At 45.8% G+C, this 23777-nt stretch overlaps 1 protein-coding gene and 1 long non-coding RNA gene across 2 annotated transcripts in view; one reads left to right on the top strand and one right to left on the bottom strand.

The window, feature by feature from the left end:
- The window catches only part of LOC139056685 (protein glass-like), a 38947-nt gene extending 24673 nt beyond the window's left edge, over positions 1-14274 (top strand). The window contains exon 3 of the mRNA XM_070534727.1: positions 13304-14274. Within this exon, the coding sequence (XP_070390828.1) occupies positions 13304-14138 (835 nt within the window). The 3' untranslated portion in view covers positions 14139-14274. The remainder of the gene's footprint in view (positions 1-13303) is intronic.
- The window catches only part of LOC139056700 (uncharacterized), a 61130-nt gene that overhangs the window by 30566 nt on the left and 6787 nt on the right, over positions 1-23777 (bottom strand). The gene's annotated exons all lie outside the window — the stretch shown is intronic.

Here is a 23777-nt window from a genome sequence, read left to right as displayed (position 1 = left end):
CGGTTTACTTTCGTTAGCAATAACTCTCACCAGCAAGGCCTACAACTTGTCGTTCACGCTTAATGGTCATTCCGTGCACCAGCTGCAAGTATCGCTAACCGCAAACTCAACTGTTCCGCTTAACCGTCGGGAGCTCTGCCTGAATGAAAACACGAAAATGCTTGCCTTTTTGTTATAGCCAAGGCGAAGCACCGGCGCGGGATTCTGCTCTGTAGGCTTGTTGCCCAGAAAGTGCTCGGAGCAAACCTGCGTATTACGTTTGTAGGGCGCAAAGTTGAACGTGGCACCAAAATATACACAGATCGAATACTCACTCGTGCATTTTCACTGGGTTGGTAGTTCTTCCTATTCACTGCAGCTATCCACCGGTGGCGCAGCTTGGCATTCTTCGTTGCGAATGGAAATCGGCGCAGGCTGAAAACACCGCACCGGCACGATTCCCTACGTGTGTTGTGCTCTTCGCAAACAGCGCTAAGCAACCTGCTCCTTTTCCGCTGGTTATTTTGGCATCCAAACACGACGCAATGATGCCCAGATGACTTCTTCTACTTTGGATCCGTGTGAACGGGCACATTTCCGCACTTTGGAGCCCTAGAGCTGGCGCTTGCCATGTCTACTGGTCGCCGGCGAACACACTTTGGCAGCCCAGTACAAAATAGCGCCGGTCGACCGGGCAACCCGGGTGCGAGAGTATGCGTTCGGTTAGTCTGGGTGCGAGACTAGCGTGTTCTGGTCTATAGAGTGCTTGCATACGTAATGTATTGCGAAAGCCCCAATTGCTTATCTATTTTGAGCCACACCTGCACATCCCCCCTTAACTTGTTTTTAGTCACAAAACATAGCGAAGCAGCCTCCTTTTGTTTAGTGAGGACACCAGACGAAACGCATGTATCACGCAGGAAAAGTAAAAAGAAAAAGAGATGAAGGTTCAATAGTTATTCGTATCATTTCTAAATAAACCAGAAAGACCAAAACTGCTCGGCACATTGCACTTGAAATGCTGCCTATTCCTTCAAAGAATAAAATATCTGAAACGCAGAGTTCTCTTGAGACATTGGAAACCTAGATGATATCAGCAGCGTAATACTTTCAAACACTTGCTTACAATTTTTTTAACCTTGTAGTTGTTCAACTTTATATTCCCCTTTCCCTCACCCCCAGTGTAGGGTAGCAAACCGTATGCTCTTCTGGTTGACCTCCCTGCCTTTTCTATCTTTGCTTTTTTTTCTCTCTCTCTCTTGTAGTTGTTCAACACTCATTTACCATCGCAAATAAAGTTGGCGTTTTGTTCCCCTTATGTTCGCAAAATTTCAACTCAGTTGTAGTTGTAATTATGCATCGCAGCCGTCTAAGGTTTACAGCTTTCGTAAAACAGACTAATAACACTATGGACTACTTGCATACATATTCTGCTAGAAAATGCGCATTTAATCCACCCATTTGGAACATTGCCTACACATTGGCCATACTATTCTCCTAATTTTCCAGAGATGTAAACAAGATGTCTTGTTTAGCTCACCGAGGATACCAGAGAAACAAACTACGAATCTTGTAATATACATGAAAAAACGAGGGATGAGTAATTATCTGCAACACTTGCATTTAAAGCAGGAAAGTGGAAGTTTCGCAACGGATTGCGCTTAAAATTCTCTCTATATGTTCACGGGAATTCAACTGTCTTTCATGCTGTTGTTTTAGGAGTCTGGGAAACATTTCTATTAGCGGCAGTATGACACCCTGGAACGCTTCAATGGGTAACTTTCTACAAAGGCTGTAATGAACCTACACAGAACAAACAGATCTTGCTGGTCTATCAGAACATTGCTTCATACTTCGAATACACTGTGCCCGGCACATTTTACTCAGGATACCGGAGGAGAAAACTAAATGACATGTATAACGCATAAAAATTGGTAGAAAGTGAAGATTCAGTAACTGTTTTCAGAGCACATAAGCAACCTACACAGTGCAAATTTTCAGTACACGTACCCAAAAAGTGGCCTTCATTTTTTTCAAAATACTAAATATCTGCTTTTTCTCCTCCTGCCGGGAAACATGCAACAGTGTAACTCTTATTTAGAAACAGTGGGAAAATTAAATCGTCAACGTAAGAAGTGACACTTCCCTTTAGTTAAAATTGGTACAGAAACGGTTTTGCACGTTAGACCAACGTCATTTCCACGAGCATATCTATGATAAATGGGGATAACACAATTAAGTTCGACAGTTATACCTGTAAGAGATTGATTAGACCTTTCATAATGATAACATACTGAGACTTCAACGCTTTGTAGGCTATCTCTGGACAGAGATAAATAGTTCTGACATTTGATAACCCTACGATTTCATGCTGTAAGGCACACAATCACTGGGCGGGGCTAATTATAATGCTTTATCCGAACCTCCCCTTCGCCCGCAGGTTAAATGTAGCAAGCCGATTCGAATACGGATATAGCGTTCCCAAAAACTGGGCATGGTGCAAGTATACTTCGCAAGCTGACTATTTGTTACGGCGGGAACCAGGCGTTCTCCGCAACGCGAACGTGTATGGTCAATCCCGCGCGTCGTCCGCCGTACAGGGCGTCCCGAGAAGTCACAAAAGACAATCCTCGTTCTTCAAGCAGGGATATGCGTAGTAAAGAAAAGCATTACTTAAGTGGTGGCTCTTCTGCCTTTCCCTTATGGCCTCTCTCTCTCTCTCTCTCTCTCTATTAAGAAAGAAAATTTAACTTCAGCTGTATTTTTGTTGCACTTTTCAGCACGCAGGCGAAAGTGGCCGCTTTCAAAAGTGGGGGGGTTGGGAGCAGATGACATACTTTGCCCCCCCCCCCACTTTTGGCAGTGACAAGTGCCCCCCTTGCCCCCCGGTAGATACGCCTATGGGCTAAGATAACGTGCGGGCCATCAGCAGAACAATGCCCGCTTCTCATAGGTAAGATTTCGTGTGGCCAGCTTTTTTCGGGTCGTTTACGACCCGAAAAAACGAGTCATCGAGTCATCGAAAAAACGGGTCATCGTTTACTTCTGAGCTGCCGGAGTACACCGTTCTCATGGGTTGTGCTTTGTATACTGTTATGCGCTATTATGTTCAACACACGTTATCCTGTTTTACTCGGACCGCACCTCAGTGCTCTGGGATTTTTTATACAAGACAAAAATGTCAGTAAATCAAATTGCACATGGTAGCGTGCTCCTGCTAGGCGAACATGGCATCGCCAACTACTTCAGTGACTATTTTCGCAGTGGTTTCAATGGTGCGGTTGCGGCTCGACGTGGCGTTTGGGCCAGGAATCCACCAGGCCCATTAACGAGTACGTCCGGCAGTAGGAGTGAAAGAAGGGTTTATTTTACATTATTTAAACTGGCTCCAGGTATGGAAGCCCACTCCGTGCAGGAGCATATATTACCCGCCTGAGTTCGCATCAGGACACGTCAGCACCTCTCCCACTGCACCAAAAGTATCCGCCTTTAATACCATTGTCTTCCCTGGGGGACTAGACTAGGGGATCTGATTACTGTATCGCGGCGAATCACAATAGGTCGCAATATCCGGCCCATGATATCGCACCATTCCGCCGAGCTCCACCTCCAATAGTGTACCTTCGCCCCCGCATATTTAGCAGGTGCGTAGCAATCTGGGAATCCGAGGTCGAAGCCGTCCCCCTGGTATACCATTCGACGTGGACCCTTTTCATCATTAGTTCAGATTGTGTCAGGTGCAGGTAGAGGGGTCTTTTGTGGACCCGTCGACCGTCGGTGTCAACGCTGCGTTGACTTCTGGGTAGGCGCTGATGGGTGGGTTGGATTGCTTCGTGGTAAACGTCTAATTAAGGCCCTTGGTCATGTTGATCGAGAGTTAACAATGCTTATGGATATGAAAGTGTATATCTAACAATGATCTGGAATTTCGTATGGATTCTGATTTTGTGTCAAAACCTAGCATTTTCCGATTGCTATCCAGCCTAAAAACAAGACCCAGCCCTGATAATACTCCAAACATTTTTTCTTCAACGTTATGCAGAAATGCTAAGTTTCTTATCATTTTTTTTGTACATCTATATCGACTGACATCGGTTAGTCGGATTGGCGAACGGCACGCCTCGATCCAGGCTTATTATTCAGCGCTAATGACGATCCCATAAGACGTAACCCATAAGGCGCAACCAATAAGACGTAAGCTGCCCGAGCATACCACACCGAAATATGTAATAAACTTAAATGAGGGGCGACTGCTCATCCCCTCAGCAACACGGCTTAAAAAGAAAACAGAAAAAAAAACAACTTCCAATAATGACACGGTTAGTAATGGTCGTTCTTTTTCACTCGAAGAATACAGGTCACGTTTCATTAAAGCTTATGACCTCTTTTCGCATGTTAAGCTTATCATAAACATGAATATATATGTTTTTCCACATTCATTATTAGTCGGGCATCCGCTTATTTAAGTAACTCAGTTCGATGACTACGGGTCACTTCTGGCGCCCCAAACAGGAACATTTTCGGGGCATGATTACCCTTATTATATACAATGTTGATGTAGTAGTTAGATAGCCAGTTCGCATGAGTTTATTCACTAATCATTCTATTTCGCTCACTCGAGTCACTTCTACACCAATGACCAGTTACTGCTAAGTTAGAACCTAAATTGCGTTCTTGATAGTGCAACAGAAACACTAAACTCAACGCTGATAAAACATGTTTTATTGAAATAATAAAAAAAAGACCAAAGCCTTTTATTTCAGCGCAGTCTGTACTTTCATAAACTTACACAAGTTGACGAATGTAAAAATCGATGTGTTACGATAACCAAGAATCGCAGCTGGAATTCACATGTATCCTTAATATACGCGACTGCGCATTTCGTAAACTTTGTCTCCCTAGGCATGTACGTTCCTGCCGAAAATAAGCTTTTAGCGTACTCACTCATCGATTATCAGACGATTATAACCAGAATGGAACACGCATGCTGTATCTGCAAACCCTATACGAAGACTATAATGTTGACAGACTGAAGATGATAAAGCACTAACTTGTTCGTTTAGTTTTATTTCTTCTTCGAAATATCGGTGTACCGGCATTCCTACAACCTCAGGGAATTATACAATCGAAATAAATTTAATGGAGCCCGAGCCATCCTGCACCGACGCTTCGTTAGTGTGGAGCTGCTATTACGAGATTCGTTCCAATACAAGAATGCTGATTAACGTAACAGAAACGGCACTGAAAGCTGAAGCAAGTAATACAGGGAGCCTCGTTTAGTGAGCATCTGCTTTTCACGGTGTGCTCCCGTGCAAATAATTAAATCTGGTGAGGTTTGCGCACATTTATAACGCGGCCCTGCCGGAGCTGTATTCAGGTTTTTGTTACCACACGATGAAACTTGGTAGTATTCAGGTATGTTAGAGATCATGAACATATATCCTTACCGCATATCGCTACCGTCCAGATCACCTGGAAGTCATCGCGCATGCTATACTTAATCCATGCACCGCGTCGACGTATAATATCTTCCCGAGAGAGAGAGAATAAACTTTTATTTGGTAAACAAGTAGGAAATTTTCTTCAATGAGTAGGGCCCTCAATCCAGGGTTCCATTGTCATGCGTGCCTTCGCGAGCCCGCTGGATCAGCCGTTGCTGTTCCTGCCGGCTTGTGCTGAGCAACGCAGACTCCCAAGAAGAAAGGGTAGGGTTGGGTACAGGATGGACACCCGAAGGGTTAGGGCATTCCCATGTGGGTTTAGCTGTAGGTTTAACACCGTGGGTTTAGCCCCATAATAGGGACAACAGGAAGGGTATAGGGTGACATGAAGGATATGTAGCATGTGGAGACAAGGAAATGAATTGGTCTGCAGTTGCCGCCAGGCAGCGGCATCTGCCCTATTAAACGAAGGATGAGGAGGGGGATAGTTATGACGGCCTTGTCAGTAGTACTCGAGCATCGCGATGTAGTGTAGGGGCTCTGCTAGTGCGTCGTCTGGGTTGGACACCTCTACCGATGGTGCCCGTCCAGTCAGACCTCGGGCTACCGCATTAACGCCTTCATTACCATGGAGAAAGGAGTGCCCAGGAGTCCAGACGATACGCACTCTGCGTAACGCGGGAGGGGGGACAGAGGAGAGGATTCAATGTGTGTGTGTGTGTAGTAACAAGTCCTTGCGCGAAGGCCCGGCAGGCAGCCTGCGAGTCCGTCACTATGCTGATCAGAGAGTCATGTGTGGGCAGGGTCGAGGCGTGGACAATGGCCGCGGCGATAGCTCCCTCCTCTGCTAAGCAGCCGTCCGTTGTGAGAACCGTGGTACACACCCTAAGCGCGTCTGTGTTGTCAATTACAGCTTGCAAGGTAATAGCTTGCAAGGTAATACTTGCTAATGCTAACGCTAATGTTTGCAAGTGGCGTGTGCAAGGTAATGCTTAAGATTAACTAACTGCTCTCTTATTAAATAAACGCTGAATGACTTAAACATTCTCTAGCAAAGTATAACATATATTGTATGTGTACACATAATGTTCAAAAAAGTAATGCATCAATGTCCCATTTGCCTTCAAATTTATAATCAAGTTTATTATCAAGTTCAAGTTTATTGAAGTTTACTATCAGCATATGTACAACAGGAATCTGCTGACACACCCGCAGTCAAGGTGGCTGTTCGAAGTGTGCTGGCTGCCTAAAGGCAAGAAAAGGAAAGAAATTGGATGAATGTTAATACCAGTGCCAATACTTCTTGCCTCCTACCTATGGCGTCTTGGCTTGCAGAGACTGCATGAGGGATCTGCTGTGGCTAGGCGTAGGCATTGTCTAAGCGAGAAGAAAAGGCTATTCAAATGGGGAATTATGGAAATAAATGCAGTTCTTATGTGCGCTTCTTGCACTGTTGCCTAAAAGTTTTCAAACACAGTGTCCAGAATACACCAGCACTTTTGACTGCTTTTACTTTTTACCTGCAGGTGTTGCTGTGAGATCCTTGGTATGGCAGTATTGTAGCACGTAGTGGAGGCATTTGAAGTGGTAGCCAAAAATATAAAGAATCATCCTTGTCTGCATGAATCCTTTCAATCTTTAAATGCAGTGGTAACTATCACTATTCGTGCAATTCCCTCCACATCCATGTGGCAAGTGCCATACCTTGAAATTGAATTTTTCCTTTATTGTTTCACAAGGCGTCTGATATGTACACATTAGATGTGATCCGGTTTTTTTGTTGTTTTTTTGTTTACCCCAGTGTGAAGAGGGCATCATTAAATTGTTTTTCTTTTCCTTTGCGTGGCTTGTTTTTTGTTTTGTTTCTGAATTTATCAAGTGGCAGTCTCATGGTACTAAAGTGACTCATGTATTGACAAACATCAGCTTTTGTTTTGCAGAAAAACAACGCATTTCCTGACCTATTGTTTGCTATTCCATTACTCGCATAATTTTGCAGAGTAGTCTACCTATATTGGCTTGCTTGACCTCCACTAAAGAGTCTTGCATCTTCAGATACCCTTCCTTCCTTAAAATCATTGGACACTTACTCTCATAAGTTCTGTACCTTGGGCTTCTGATACTATGCATTTATTATTGTTAGTTGTTGTTTTTGTCTAGAAATGACTTCTTTAATTTAGGGTTTAAATTTTACCTTTAACACACAGGAGGGCTTGCCATTGCACCTGAATAACAGGGAAACATGTTTCATTGAACATTTGCAAATCCAACAGGATTGATGACTGCAGCTTGCAATGTGGTTTGACTGAATGAGCCACGAAAATAATTTACGCTTGGTAAAATCAAGCACATGTTAGCATGGTGTGCAACATATGTTACACTAATGTGGTAGGTTCTCTTGCTTATACAGCAAAATAATCGGTGTGCGAGAAAAAAGTTATTTTTGCATACCCCTTGAAGACATTGATTTAAAGAAAAGGAGGTGGAGCTGTTCACATGATCTACTTATTTTACCTGCGAGTATACTCAACACAAGTTTGTGCCCCAGCTGCTTAGTGGTACTTAAGATTATGTCAGTATTGCATATGTGCGTGTTGTCTAAAATTATTAAATTTTGAAAATGCTTGTAGGGCTCTGATGTGCAGTAGTTTATGGATACATGTAAAAGACTCAGCAACAAGTGCAAGTGAATGGTCACACAGGCCCGGAGTCGATCATGCAAATAGATTCCCTGCACACATTTGTGACCAGAAAAGATGTCACATGAAATGGCATGCAAGGAAGTGTTGAAAATATCGCACAGTTAATAAAACGCCTACGCTATTAATATGTTGATTCATGCACTCGATTTCATTCTTATTAGGCACTCACCTGTTGGTTGCTTGTTGGCACAGAAATACTCAGCACAACATCAGGCTTCACTGTCTTTCTACTGTGTCCTTTGTAGAAGCATGATTGTTCAAAGTGCAATAATTAAACATATTCTATGACTTGCTTGTAGATTCGCCAGTGTAATTCCGGTTGCGCTAATCCACCTATCCAGCAATTCCCTATTACTGAAGGAAAGCCTGCAAATAAAAACACCGCTCCCCATGTTCGCTGTCTTATTTCTTTATAGCTTTGCAGACAGAGCGATAGGTAAAAAAAATGCTCTACTGTGACGCTTCTCAAACGATCGTGGTGCATCACGAGAGCTGTCTATTCGTGTGATGTTCTGAACAAGAAGATACATTAGTTTACTCACATGTGAAGGTGAATACCAGAGCCCTTCGGGGCTTGAGGGTAGCGCAATAGGCACGAAGGTGCCATAGCGTCCGATGTCGTCGCGCGGTCGCATGTCAAACCTAAACTGTACGAAACTACTACGCATCCAAGAATACAGATTCGAAACCGAAATTCGCGCCATGCTTTATGAATGAATGCGTACATCGTGATTTACATAAATTGCGCACCTAGCAAGCGCTTTTTGTAAACTTAATATTCACACATCACCTTCATAAAGCCATCAGGTATTCGTCTTTTAATGACAAAGCATAAGGTGACCTGTATTTGTTTTCAGCTCTTTCAATAGTAATTGCGCTGGCCACACTAACAAGTAGCAACAGGGCGGTGCCCTGGTGGTTCCCCCTTTTCTCTAGAGTTGATTTTCTCTAGAGCTGGTTATATCAGAGTCAGGACTCTGGTTAAATTAACGCTATGGCACAATGCCCTCTGGAGCCCCCGGGTCGTCGCCACATTAGCCTCTTGACAGCTGTAATTACCCATGACCCTCCCCCCCCTCCCCCACCCCGCAAGCGCTTACTTTTCTACCAACGTGCAAGTCCAGAGGCAAGCTAGATAGAATGGAAGAGGATGGGGGGAGATAAGGGGGAGGGAATGGGTAGAACCGACGCAGTCGCGAAACGAGTGAATAACAGCCTTGCCACTCTTCGCTCGCAGTCCCCATACAAATACAGGGGGAGGGAGGAGGGGGGGGGAGGTGACGTGAGAAGGCAAGAAACGCTGATTAAACTTAAGTTCATATACAGAACAGAAACTTGTATGGAAAGTTTATTTGATATGTAATCTTGTACCCTGTATAGTGTAAGCTAGGCGCATTCAAGAGCTAAGGAGTAGCCGGCGCCTTAAATTGTGCGTCCCCAACATCTCCTTATAACATATCAATAAAGAAAGGTTCAAGTGCGGTACGGTGCGTTTCTGCTATTTCTGAAAAATAAAACCGTGCAAATATGTCTAGCGGACAACTTACGCAGGGCGTGCAGAAGCAGAGCCACATTAATTAAAGAGCACCGCAGGGTCTAGGCGACACAACGGAAGCGGTCGCACGTCAAATCAACACTTCTGTGCCCGCCGCGATAGCTTTGCTTCTTTGGGATAGCTCGATGTCGCGTATTTGACCGAGGCAGCCGCATTTCGACGGGGGTGAAATAAAAAACGCTCGTGCACTTTGATTTAGGAACATGTACCACGGTGCCAAAATTAATCCGGAGTGCGCCACTACGACATGCCTCATAATTCGATTGTGGTTTTGGCACCTACAGCCCCGTAATCCAATTCCAACGGATGTCACATGGGGCCGCAAATTGCACCGAGACGAGCCCTTTCTTGCCTGTTCCTTTCGGGACAAGAAAAGCGTCTTGCTTGCGAACCCACGAAGGTGTGGAATGAATGCGCTCTCAGTAGGTGTTGCAAAAGTGTATTCAGTGCACCAACCGGCGTGGGACAAATAAAACGGCGAGGTGGAAGCATGCTTGTTAGGGGGCAATGCTCTGAGACCAGCAGGCAGAGCACAGCTTTGTGCCTTGGCCTAGGCCATGCCGCGACGACAGAATCTTCTGAGAGTCTCCTCCCATTGCATGGATGTTTGCAACGTGAAAAACTGCCGATACAGCTTTCATCCCTTTAAATGCTTCCACCCGCTTTAAATCCCAGCGTTTCTGGAACGTGAACGTTTCCTGCGGGTCTCACTGGGGGAATACCTTCGCATTCCATTAAGATGTGCTGAGTTGTCTCCAGATTGTTACTGCAGCATGCACATGCCTCATGCTGTTGCGAATATTTTCCCCGGTATGTTTTTGTCCTTAGGCAACCAGCTCTAGGCTCAAATAGCGAGGCACTGCCTTTGTGTTATCATGCAGACTTTCCCTTCTAATTTCTTTCTTCCCATTGTTGTAAATCTCCATGGTGTTCTTTGTTTCTATCCTTTGCATTCAATCTACTGTATCTGTTTCGCTCCCTTTCTTCTTTATTAGTCCTGGTTGTCTATTTACACATTGAATTATCCTGGACCTGATTGCCAACTTTTTTTACCTCTTCCTCCGTTTATGTGTCCACGCTTTTGAGGTAGAGATATCTGTGCATTTTAGCCGTCCATTCATTTTTATCTATGTACCCGAGTCTTTCTTCAAAACTAATTGTGCTCTGCGCTTCTGACTCTAAAAGAGGCCTAACACATGTCTCAATGCACTGACTCATTTGTGGCTTTTCCGTGCGCCTCCAATGCAAACCAGCACCGACCTTTGGTTAACTTCCAACCGCGACACGATGTCTGATTTTAAGCGCAGGATGACATTTTTGAACATTACCGCCGGCACCATTACTCCTTTCCATATTCCTCGCACCATCTCGTATTTACTGTAGCCCCAAAGTGCTCTTTGTTTCATTTTTACTGCATTGCCCTTCCCTTCATTCTTAGATTATCTTGGTGGATGCTTGAGTAGGTCTTTCCTTTGTTTATGTATACACCAAGGCATTTATATTGCTTGACTATGGGTACGACTTGCTGTGGAATTGATACCACGTCACTGCTTGTCTCTTCATTAAACATCATAAATCCATAATTATCTGTGCTAAACGTAGGGCCCAGATTTGTCGCCGCATTGCCACACGTTTTCTCAAGTCTCTGTAAATCTATTGCATTGTAGCACTATGTCGTCCGCACACATTAGCCCAGGGACCTTCTGTTGGACCCTTTGCCCATTACGAATGTCGCAATGCCCTGCTCCCACGTGACCATCTGCGTCATGGCATCACGACGCGGTAACCTTCTGGGAAAGTAAACAGAAAGTGGTTACAGAAAATTTTAGGGTGCCTTGGTGGCTTGCTACTATTTATTCTGGAGTTTAGAGGTCTAGGACCTTCATTTAAGGCGAAGAAATTGAGAATCGAATGTACGCCAGGCGCTCCTTTAAACGCAAAGCGGCCCGGCCCTTTTTAAGTAAATGATCTCTGCACACTCATATTCGTGCAATGGAAGCACTTTTATGTTAAATCTTGCTTGAAAGACGGCAGTTCTTTTGCAGTGTGCTTTGCAGATTTAGTCTACCTGTCGTTGCCTTGCTTGCTTCCATCAGATCTAGTTTACAAAATAGCTGTGCACACTTCATGAGTTTGCGGGTGAGCGATAATCGCGTAAAATGCAAATGCGAAAAAGTGCAATTGTACATGCATTAAATTCGCATGTAAATGACACTGCGAAAACTTTTTTTTTTCTCCAAATCTCAGCGTCTCTGCGGAATGAAGAAAAATTTGACACGTGCTGAGTGCAAGTCTTGGTGATTACGCTAGTAAAATGATTTGAGGTGATGAAGCGTTTCTGCGATATCACCTTTCTAAACACGAAGCTATAGGATTTCAATGCGCACACAAAAATAGCTGTTCCAATGCGTCGTGAGTTCTACTCGAGATGACGTTACGTTTTCTACTACACATGACGTTTGCGAGGTTCACGTCTCTGTCGTAATGTGCAAAACCGGTATATTTTAAGAATATGCATAATTCTTCTTCTAATGGGCCTTAAGCGACTCCCAACCGCATAAGTAAAGTATACACACAAACCGAAACGTTAAACATTTCATCACATGCGCTGTGCGGCAAATGCTTCGTATTCAAAGAGATACCACACAGTACTTGGAAAGTCTGCGTAACATTTTATCTTGAGTAAGTTTATATTACCTTGAGTGTTTGCATTTGTATACTTTTATAGAATCGTGTGCCTATCTGAGGATATTTTAAGAGTTTGATTTGTTGCGGCTATTTGCCCCGATATTCTCGTACATCGAACATTTATTGTGCCATTGTCATCGATTTCAGTCGAAAAGACAAGAGGAGGAGGAGGAGCAACATTTATTAAAAAGAAAGGACAAGCAGGTGTTTTTCTGCTTGTGCGGGAGGCGCCCTTAGTCCAGGGCTCCTGCGGCTCTTGCTGTCTCCCGGGCCCGCCGCACCAGTTGCTGCTGGTTACGAGGGTCTGAACTAGTCAGCACGTACATTATCTATTGCATTGCTACGACTGGACGATCGGCCGTTGTATGTACAGGTGCTACTTGAAGACCGTCCCCATCGCTCGTCGGTCCACAAAGCTATGAAGGCACTTTTGTCTTTCTTGAGGGCGACTCACCTATGTGAACGCCTTTTACTCGCTCAAGGCCTCCGCATGCGTGCGCGAGCTCACCGCAGCTTTCCTTCCCCTACACTCCCTCTATCTGTCGTATCCCTCTATTCCTTATTTCCCGTGTCTCAGAGTAGCGCAGCCAATCAGACGCATTTCTGGTTAACATCCCTGCCTTCTGTATTTCCTCCTCGTTTCTTCCCCTTGTAAGCTTTTTTCACGGCATTCACACTATACTTGCGGAAAAGCAAATCCTTGGCCTTATAGATCAAACTATCCGGCAACAAATTTATAATACGCCCCCTAATCAATGGGGGCTTCATTTGAATGTGAGCTGCACAGATAAAAAGAAAACATCCTCACTATTATTTCAGAGGTCCTCCCCTCTACAGAGGCTCACTACAGAGAGAGGCGCAGCAGGGCACCGCGTTCCGTGTTATTGGTATTAGGCGGGTTCAGTTGCGGTAACACTGATGGCTCGTCTCATTCGCAGGGGCGACACCATCGCGGACGTGCTGCTGTCGCTCAAGCACGCCGTGGTACACCCGAGCTCGCCGGCGGGGGGCACCGGGCCCTACGGGGCCGGGCCGGCCGAAGCCCCGCCGCCGCCGCCACCGCCGCACATGTTCCCCACCTCGATGAGCGTCAACCTGTCCATGAACATGACCATGGGTGTGGCCGGATGGGAGCCCAGCTACGCCGCGCAGTGGGCGCCTCCGCCCTACCACCACCACCCGCAGGAAGAGCTGTACGCGAGTACGGGCTACGCGACGGACGTGGCCGCACCCCCACCCCCGCCGCCGCCCGCGCCGCACCAGGTCTCTGCGGGCCAGGTCGCCGGCGGCGTCCTGGGTCAGGGCGGCGTCGCTGGCGTACCGGGCGCGGCGCGCGGCTCCGACGGTCGTGTCAACCTGTGCGGCATCTGCGGCAAGGCGTACGCGCGGCCGAGCACGCTCAAGACGCACCTGCGCACCCACTCGGGCGAGCGGCCCTACCGCTGCCTGCAGTGCAGCAAGTGCTTCTCGCAGGCGGCCAACCTGACGGCGCACCTGCGCACGCACTCCGGCGAGAAGCCGTTCCGCTGCCCGGTGTGCGAGCGCCGCTTCTCGCAGAGCTCGTCGGTGACGACGCACATGCGCACCCACTCGGGCGAACGGCCCTACCGCTGCTGCCTCTGCAAGAAGGCCTTCTCGGACAGCTCCACGCTGACCAAGCACCTGCGCACTCACTCGGGCGAGAAGCCCTACCAGTGCCGGCTCTGTCTGCTTCGCTTCTCGCAGTCGGGCAACCTGAACCGGCACATGCGCGTCCACGCCAACGCCTCCTGAGCCCCCTTTAATTTAAGAACCCGCCCCCCCTTTTTTTACGCTGACGCACAGAGGTCTCGCTTCAGGCAGACGGACCGAGCTGGCCCGAGAAGTGCTACTGCAGTATGAGAGGTACAAAATAAAGTATATTGCTGCACCTGACCTCGGCGTTTCATCTGTGGGCCACACGACCTACATGTGCCTCCATTAGGTGAAGCCGTGCTGACAACAGCACGTCCCAAGATAATTTTTTTTTAAATCGCAGTTTAGTGCGAAGGGCATTGATAACGATAGGAAAGTATTAGGCTATTACGCCAAGTATAATTGTTTTATGAGCAGTATAAATAGCAGTAAACACTTGCTGCAACTCAGTAGATCGCGTGACCTCCGACACGGAGTGGCGCGGGCGCCGTCGCACATATTTCTAATGAGACACACACGAATAAAACAGGATCAAACGCACAGGATGACGCGCAAACTAACAACTGTTTTAATCACATTCAGGTGTATGTTCACAGAGAACAAACAAAGAAATTTGGGAATATTTGATTTCTGAATCAAAGTAGGTTACCGCAGAGGTGGCCGCCTCTGTGTGCTCTAGAAACAGTCAAAGTAGTCACGAAGTGTTATATTTCCTTCTTGTATGTTGATCTATAGGCGCATGCCTCCCCCCCCCCCCCTCCTTTTTTTACGTTTTTATATACGCCCACTGTACCCCCCCTGCAATAATGCCTTTCTTCAAACAGGTTTTTCAAACAAATAAAATAAATAAATAGATTTGCAATCATGTGACACTGAAATGCGTATCACCCATGGAAGAAGACTTGGGCGCATCTGGAAAAGAGACGCGCAGCTGATTCCGCCGAGAAACACGACCTGGAGCCGTAAGCCCAAGCAGCGAAGAAACGCGATGCAGCTACTTCTAGTACACTGTAACACAGCGCTACCACCGACCCCAGCGTCTAAACCTTTAGATGCCGCAAAAGTCTCGCACGACAACACGTTCTGCGACGAGCGCACCCCACAACTCGGTTGCACGATGTATAGTGGAGGGAGTGCGGGGGAAAAGAGCCAATGGAATCTAGTCGCTTTAAAACAAGAGAGAGTCAAAGGAGTAATCAATGCGGTTTATTAAGCAATGAAGTGGCTTGGCGGCATATATTTCTTGTGGAGAGGTGGCGTTTGTTGTTTCGTTGCGCAATTGCGTATAGAGAACAGAGCCGGCGACCAGAGCATTCGTGGCGGTGGACTGTAGTACAGATGCGTATATACATACACGCCTGCTCGATATATGCGTACCGTCCCGTGTTGAGCCATGTCGGGCGATGACGTAGTTTCCGTCGGAAGTCAGCAGGAGGCCTCGAGTACTGTACCTCGAGAACAACTGCTCCTGCGGTAAAACCGATTTGATGCGACCGAGCGTTGATGCAGGAGCGAGGGGAACATGTGTGCTGGCGCATGCTGCCTGAGGCAACGCCAACCCAAGGCAATGACAGGTGCCATACCAACGTTGGTGTATCCAACATGGCTCAAAATATGTCGATTTCCATGCAATGGTGGCGGCGCCATCTCCCTCTGTCACCGCGCGGTGCGCTACGCTGCGTTTTCCCGTGACAGATGGCACCACCGTTGCGTTGCAGTGACATCGCGCAGGCCCGAACTTCGCTGGCGATGGAATATAAAGCGTATTACGTCGACAGCGCATACTCCTTAATCCATGCATATTCCGTTCGCCGGCACCACTGTGAGCCAGGTCATGGCGGGGCACGAGAGAAAGTGAGCAGCTCAACTTCAGCGGGGCAGGCACAACGCGGTGTAGGCGTTATGCTTTTGCCCGCCTAGTGCGCGCCGTCCGTTTTCTGAGGCGTAGACACAACGGTGCTCGCGGCTGTGTGCTGCTTCTGAGCCTGCACAGCTTCTCTGCACCGAGCCGGCACAGTCAGTAGGGAGGGCGCAGGAAAATCGTGAACCAGCCCTGCACTTCTCATGCACATTTATTTATTTATTTATTTATTTATTTATTTATTTATTTATTTATTTATCCTCAAGGCCCGAGAGTATTACAGAGCGGAGTGGTAATATGGGAAGCGTGACGATTAAATATGACAAGTAAATAATGTAACATATTAGTAATTCCAAATTATACAATGTCAGGCAATGTGTCTCTTGCTTAATAGTTTGCAAGTATGGCAAATAAAGTAAACGAAAAATCACGTTAATCACACCTGTTAATAATGCCTTGCGAAAGAGTTTGTTATCGACAATGGCGGCAATGTCACCGGGATGGGGCTTCCATCGCTGCAATGATCTTGGGATGACTCCCTGCATGATCTTGTAGGCTCCCTGTAGTGAGAGACTCCGGATTAATTTTGATCGCCTGGGGTTCTTTGACGTGCACCCAGCGTGCGGTACACAAGCGTTTTTGCTTGTCACCCCCATCAAAATGCGGTCGCTAGCTGCAGCCGGGATTCGATCCCGTTCCCTCGAGCTTACTAGCGCAGCAGTGTACTATTAGCCCCGAGAAAGAGGAATGGCGCCCTCTCGCGAGTGACGTCACGGCCAGGACGCCGCTCGCTCCGGCTCGCTCGGCTGCCGCGCGCGTTCGTTCCCTTCGTGTATGCTTGGGGTATAGGTGGCTCGAGCCGTACGTATTGAAGAATAAGTCGGCTTCTTTCAGCTGCAATACCTTAACCACAGTTTCATCTTCAAAAGCGTGTGAGTCGAGAAACTTTGCGGCTTGGATATCGCAAGCTAAGCAGCGTTAAAGGGGTCTACTAGGTTTTGCAATGCATATATGCGCCGTGTATATCGGTAAATTTTGACTAAATAAAGAATATCTGCAAATTCAACGGGCGAAGTTGTGTATGATGCTTCGCTAAACACTTAACATTCCTTTAGTATTTAGCTATGAGAGGTATTGCATTTTACGTGGAAGAAAAATTTGGTAATTGGTGTCAATATTTTATCCGATGTTAGAAAGACACTGCCCAGCGAAGCTGTCATCATGATTCCTATTACTCTGGTGTGTTGTTCTATTCAAATATGGCCATTCATTAATGCGTAAAAAAATAGTTAGGCGCGCATTTCTTATGAAAATGTTTGCTGCTACTTTCATCCCCCTCTGACAGGCCTCCAAAAAACGAATTGCTCATGGCTGCTAACACGACGGCATGTCATGTAGAGTATTTACATAGTTAATTCATTAACACCATAGTAGCAATCACCTGAGAGAAAAGTTTCGTTGTTTAGATGGACAGCCACTCAATTGAAAGTGATGAAATGTATCATACTGGCCCTCAGTAGCCTTTATCGACAATATGGCACACCCCTGATCACGTAACGGTAGCAATCGACTGTCCGTATGGCGAGGCACGCTATGTTCGCGAAACCCATCAGTTCACTTCAACTTCGAATTAAAACCATAAAGCATTTTTTTTTACAGCGCCAACTGGAATGGCTAAAGTATTCTCGAGCTACTACTACGCAGCTTAGATTGCCTACAAAAGGAAAATTCAAGCACCTTTTGTCTCACCATGTCTCGATCCAGCGTTATTTAATTATACAAACGGATAACTATTCGCTTCGTCGGTACTTAAAAGAGAACCTTGCAGGCTAATTTAAGTTTGCTCCAATCCAATCGCAAACATTCATAAAGAAAGCACCACAAGCCTTGCATATACTTTCACTTGATTTCTGACCCTCCACAGGGGGAATTTCGATATCTTCAATATGTCCCATACTACTAGTCATTGACGCTTCGACTGCTTTCTGGCTGCAGCTATGTGGTCCAGCAGGCATACTTCACTAAAAAAATTGGGCCGAGCAGCCTGTGTCAGTTTGCCAAACAGATTCGTCATGTATATTCCTCAAGCAACAAGCACCAGTAAATTTCTCAAGTGAGCTTGATTTGATTTGATTTATTAATTTCCATTTACACACACACATGTACAGAGGAGTGGTAAATGGAGGTGGATGAGGGAAAAAAGCCGGACAGACGCGGCTTGAGGTAATCTCACCCTCTTAGGTACAATATGGCTGCATGGGGTAACACATCAAGCGCCATATAAATTACATTTATATAGTGGCCATAAAACATTGCAGTTATACAATATATGAAAGCACAGTGAAATATTTCCACGATAACAATGCAAAACACACTGCGGCATTGAAATAAATAAATGATATGCACTTGGTAACATAGACAAAAAAAAGAGGAACATAACATGCATTATTAATCATTAACAAACGCGGTCTAAAGAGGTGAGTTGAACGTGTAGCACGGAAAAGGGAATATATATTGGTACATTCCTATTTGTACTCTGTAAATAGCTGTAAGCCTTCATTAAATTTACTTCAAATTTCCGCCGCTTAAAAAAAATAAACACGTGAAGAACCGCCTAATGTTGACAAGCAGTTAAAGAAGCAAGTGAGGCGTGTAGAATCTAAGCTCCAGTATTAAGTCACCGTGCTACTGCCGAGCGTTTCTGTGAGGAAATGCAAAAATTCGATATTATACCATGAACTACTCGTCGTGAGCAAACCTGTTTTAGCGGAATAAAATCAACGTAACTGCTGTAGAAGTCATATATAGCCAGCTTTGTGACATACTTGTTGCAACGCGGCAGGTATGGTATCATAACTGGATTCTTATAGGCTATGCTTTTGCGATTGTCTATCCGCGTATGAAAAACCCACAATGGGCTGGTCTGCGTCGCTTCGGCTGGCACTGTAGCGTTGCCTTCGAGAGCTGCATTGTTGTCTAAGAAATTAGCTCTTTGAATAAATGTTCGCAAAGGAAGACGTCGTAAAAATATATTTGAGACGACCACCATAAGTATACAAGCAGAGAGAACGAGGGCGAACAAACGAAAACACCGCAGAAAGCGCCCGTACAACACACGAACTGTAGCAGACGACAGGCGCGAGTCCGTGCCCTGACGTCACGCAAGCGGCGCTCGCAGCGCCGCTCGTGTTCGTTCTCGGGGCTAATAGCGCAACGCCACAACCACTACGCCACAACAGTGGGTAGTGTCAGTGTTGCCAACCCGCCGTGGTTGCTCAGTGGCTATGGTGTTGGGCTGCTGAACACGTGGTCGCGGGATCGAATCCCGGCCACGGCGGCCGCATTTCGATGGGGGCCAAATGCGAAAACACCCGTGTTCTTAGATTTAGGTGGACGTTAAAGAACCCCAGGTAGTCCAAATTTCCGGAGTCCCCCACATACGGCGTGCCTCATAATCAGAAAATGGTTTTGGCACGTAAAACCCCATAATTAATTTTTTTTCAGTGTTGTATGTTGGAATTCCTACTTTCTGGCGATAATTGACGTGACGCGACTGACAATGAGGCTGAAAAATGCACTGTGAAATGAAGGATATCGCACTAAAATTTGTGAAACAGGGTCAACCGTGCTATTGTTTTATGATATGCAACTGACAGAAGGGATAGATTGGCTTTTATTGATGCTGTGCTAGCGGTACGGTTATAACTCAAAAATATTAATTGCACTGAATTGTCTTAAACAAAATCGTGCGAGAAAATAAGGTTTTCATGGTATGGGTCCCACACAGCAGATGCGTATTCTAACTTAGGACGCGCTGATAACTTGTAAAGTAGTAATTTTAAAGATGATGGTGCCTTGGGAAAGATAGTGACGTAAGTAATCAAGTGTATTAGCTTTATTTATTATGTTCTCAGTGTGAAGTGTACAAGTTAGATTTGCACTTATATGAACACCTAAGTATTTGTATGAGTTAACAGGTTCTAAAGGAATCTTATTCAGATAGCAAGTATACTAAGGGCATTGGTGTTGCTGTGCAAACGCATAACTTAACATTTATTAATATTGAGTTCCATAAGCCAGGTGTTACACCAATCAATCCCATAGGCCAAATCAGATAGAAGATCACTAATGTTGTCGTTAGTAATTATGTCACGATCTATATCACGCAATCGTCGACAAACAAGCGAATGTGAGACGTCATTGAAGACGGTAGCTCGTTAATGTAAATCAAGAAAAGTAGGGGCCCTAACTGATCCTCAGAAAAAGCAGCTTGCGGCAATCCTTGTCAAACACCTTGCTAAAATCTAAACACACACACACACACACACACACACACACACACACACACACACACACACACACACATGCATGCATGCATGCATACATACACACAGCTAGCACCGGAAGCACGATCTAAAATACAGTGTAATGCATGAGTAAATGATATTAGTTGGGTTTCACATGAGTATGTTTTGCGAAAACCATGTTGAGCTGAAGTGAAAAATGAGCCTGAGTCAAGAGAGTTAACGGGGTTTCTAAATTGAATTGAAATGAATCTTGATTACCATGTGCTGTACACGAAGGATGGCGGGATTAAAAGCTCACTCACAAGTTCAAGAAGTTCATGTTCAAGAAGTTTGCAGCATGTGTTGGTAAACTAAATCGGACGGTAATCCAGGGGTGAGTTTTTGTTACCAAGCTTATGCAACGGAACCACCTTTCCCATTTTCCATTGTTTATAGGCAGAGTAGATGTGTTGATTGCTGGAAAATATTAGCTACAATACCAGAACTAAAGGCCGTTAGTTCTTTTTTTTAAGTTTGCTATTAATACTATCATAACCGGGAGTTCAGTTAAAAGGCAAATCATCAGTGAGCTTAGCAACACAAGAGGAAGGAATAGTTATGGGATGCATAATGAGTTGTGTTGCGCGTATGGTAGATGAATGTTCGATGAACTGTAAAAACTCTTTGGAAATTATTCGTTAAGAGCGATTGCACAAGCGTCACTTGCAACGACGTCATCTAAAAAAACTGAATTATGGAGTTTTACGTGGCAAAACCACGATCTGATTAGGAGGCACGCCGTAGTGGGGTACTCCAGAAATTCGACCACCTGGGGACCACCTGGGGACCGTGCATTTAAACCTAAATACACGGTTGTTTTCGCATTTCGCCCCCATCGAAATGCGGCCGTCGTGGCCAACGACGTCATATGATTTATCTTTCAAGGTGATAGAGCTATAGCAAGAGGGCCAAAACTTTCGGACATCTGGTTCAAACATTTCAGGTAAGGTATGGGATAAGCAATTGTCTTTAGCATTTTTTAGTGCAGTTGAGTACACTTGATTAGCATCGGTATAGGATTTTCAACATTTATTACTCGCAGATGATTTAGCTAAGTGATAGAAAAGCTTTTTTTTTATCGTAGATAGGCGCTTGATATAAGAGTTGTACCAGTGTGTTTGCGGATTAGAAGTGATGACGTGATTAGGAATGTATATTTCTGTTAATAGGCGTACGTGGTCTACAAGTATATCCCAGTTAGATTGGACCGTTTATCGTGTATGATTCTTAACTCTTGTCTTAGTGTGTTATAGCAGAAGCTATATCTGGCTGGTATTGCAGTTGAGGGTCCCAAGACGTGGAATATACTTTGCTCGGGGAGGAGTAAGGGAACGTGGGGCTGGTCCCGATATCCAGGACTTTTTACATACAAGATTATATTCCATATTGGCAATAAATTCCAAGTAGTACAGCAAAATGAGTTCATGAAGAAGTTACAGCAGCCAATCACTCCAGGCGTCCATCGCTCTTTTTATCCCCTGCCTGCAGGGGCGTAGCCAGGGTGGGGGTGGGGGTGGGGGGGGCTTATGGGGCTTCAGCTTCCCCTCCCCCGAAATTTTTTCGTGCTGTCATGCGCCGCCGACTAAAGCAACCCCCGGCGCCCGAAATCATGCTCGATTTCGTCTAGAACGTCCTTTTCATGCTCGAAAAGACATTTTAGCGCGAACATTGCGAAATTGGGCTGGATTTCGCGGCAACGCCAATGCACAGAGAGCCACATATCGTAACGCCCCCAAGGAGCTCCATCCGAGCACAAAGTTTCAAAGGCGTTTTGATGGCGAGCGGGCTTGTCGCGGCATCTCGCAGAGGCCGCGGAGTCTAGGGAGCGCTTGGATTTCAATTCTGAAACTTTGTGGGCATAAAGTTCTCATAATCTTTTGATGCGAAAGGTGCATTGCAATTTCCAAAGTCGAGCTTCAGATTTTTAATTTCGAAACTTTGCGGGTTTAATGTTATCGGACCATACAATGAGACAAAGGAAATCAACACAATATCAGACAAGTTCGCAGCGAGGTCCGATGAGTCGAAGCGTTGTGGTGGTTCATTTGTGCCGTCATGTCACAGAAAAGAATATCAACATATTTTTCGCCTGCGCCAAAGCATCCATGTCAAGACACTAAAGCCAGCAACGGTAACTACGTTCTTATTCATTTTTAGACTTTGACTTTTATTCGCTAGTACACATTGAGCCTCTTCAGTTTTCTTGTTCTCGCTACCCGCGGGCTGCCAGAGCCAGCCAGAGCGCATGCCTTTTTCTCGTGTTGCCCCGACTACCGTGCGGCGCACTTCGGTGCGCGTTCGTTGGTCTGAGCGAGTGGATTTTTGCCTGGCAGAGTTTTGGACGCTTTCTGGCTATTAGACGAGTAAAATAAACAATGGTCACTCGCCGCCATCCCTGTGGGGACTCGACGGATTGCAACGCGTTCGCCTGAGCGCAATCTGTCCGGAAAGTCTTGTCTCGCCCGTGTAGGATGCCGAGGAGTATGCGTATGGTTCTATGTGGGCAAAGTGTCTCACGCTTTCTTCGATATTCTTTCCGTAGTTACATGAAGTGCCCGAAGTAGGCATTCGATTGTGGCCAACATGCTTTCACTTGCGTCTTTTTTTTTCATTTCGGTGCTCCGGCCCCACAAAGGAAAAAAAAAAGACATTGTTGCGGCGCAGCGAATTGCCGCATGGTGAAAGTTCGATTTCCTTACTTCTTTTGCGGAGGGTAAAGGGCCACGGGACGTTTCAGTTGCCGGGCGCTATTATTATATTATTGCGATAGCAGTTATATGGACACTCCAAGCGCATTCCTGCCGTCGCTTTCATGTTCCGTATGGAGTCCAAGGGCGATAACATCGCGACCGCGCTCCGCATGTGGTGAACCGACGATGCTCAGTCTTGTGTGCGCAAGGGAGAAAGTCGGGGAGGAAGCGCAGCGCCTTCCGTCGCGCGCGATACATCAGGGGGGGGGGGGGGGGAGGGAGGAGCGTGCTGTGATATGTGAAACTGTGGCTGCGCGACATGTTTATTTGCTTTGTTTGACGCATCATATATAGTGACGTTTCCTTAGATACGCATATTTATTGGAGACCTACACGTATATTTAAATATCTTGTTGCGAGTTTTTGTGTACATGCACAATGAACTTTGTTTCTAGTGACACTTTTTTGTCCATTATCAAGCTGTATCATCGCATTTGTATATTCCATTGTGTCTTCGCATTTCTAATGTACGAAGGCGAGTCAAATGAAAGTGAGCCAACCCACCCTACGCAATAATGGCTCGGTTCCTTATCTGCAAGGCATGCAGATAATGATAAGATTTTGGAGGACACTCCAAAAGTTGAACAGCGGGGTGTCGTGAGGTTTCTGACAGATGAAGATAAGAAATTAGTCGCTGTATGGCTGCCGTGTACGTTGAACATTGCATTTCATTGGCCACTGTGAAGCGTTCGAGCAAACGGTTCAAAGAAGGACGTGAAAGTTGCGAAGACGATCCAAGACCAGGCCAAAGCTACCGTGCAATCACCCCCAACACAATTGA

This window comes from Dermacentor albipictus, chromosome 1, assembly GCF_038994185.2.
Source record: "Dermacentor albipictus isolate Rhodes 1998 colony chromosome 1, USDA_Dalb.pri_finalv2, whole genome shotgun sequence".
In the NCBI taxonomy this organism is placed as follows: Eukaryota; Metazoa; Arthropoda; class Arachnida; order Ixodida; family Ixodidae; genus Dermacentor; species Dermacentor albipictus.
The sequence above is the reverse complement of the archived record's forward strand: the minus strand, read 5'-3'. Positions and strand labels throughout refer to the sequence as shown.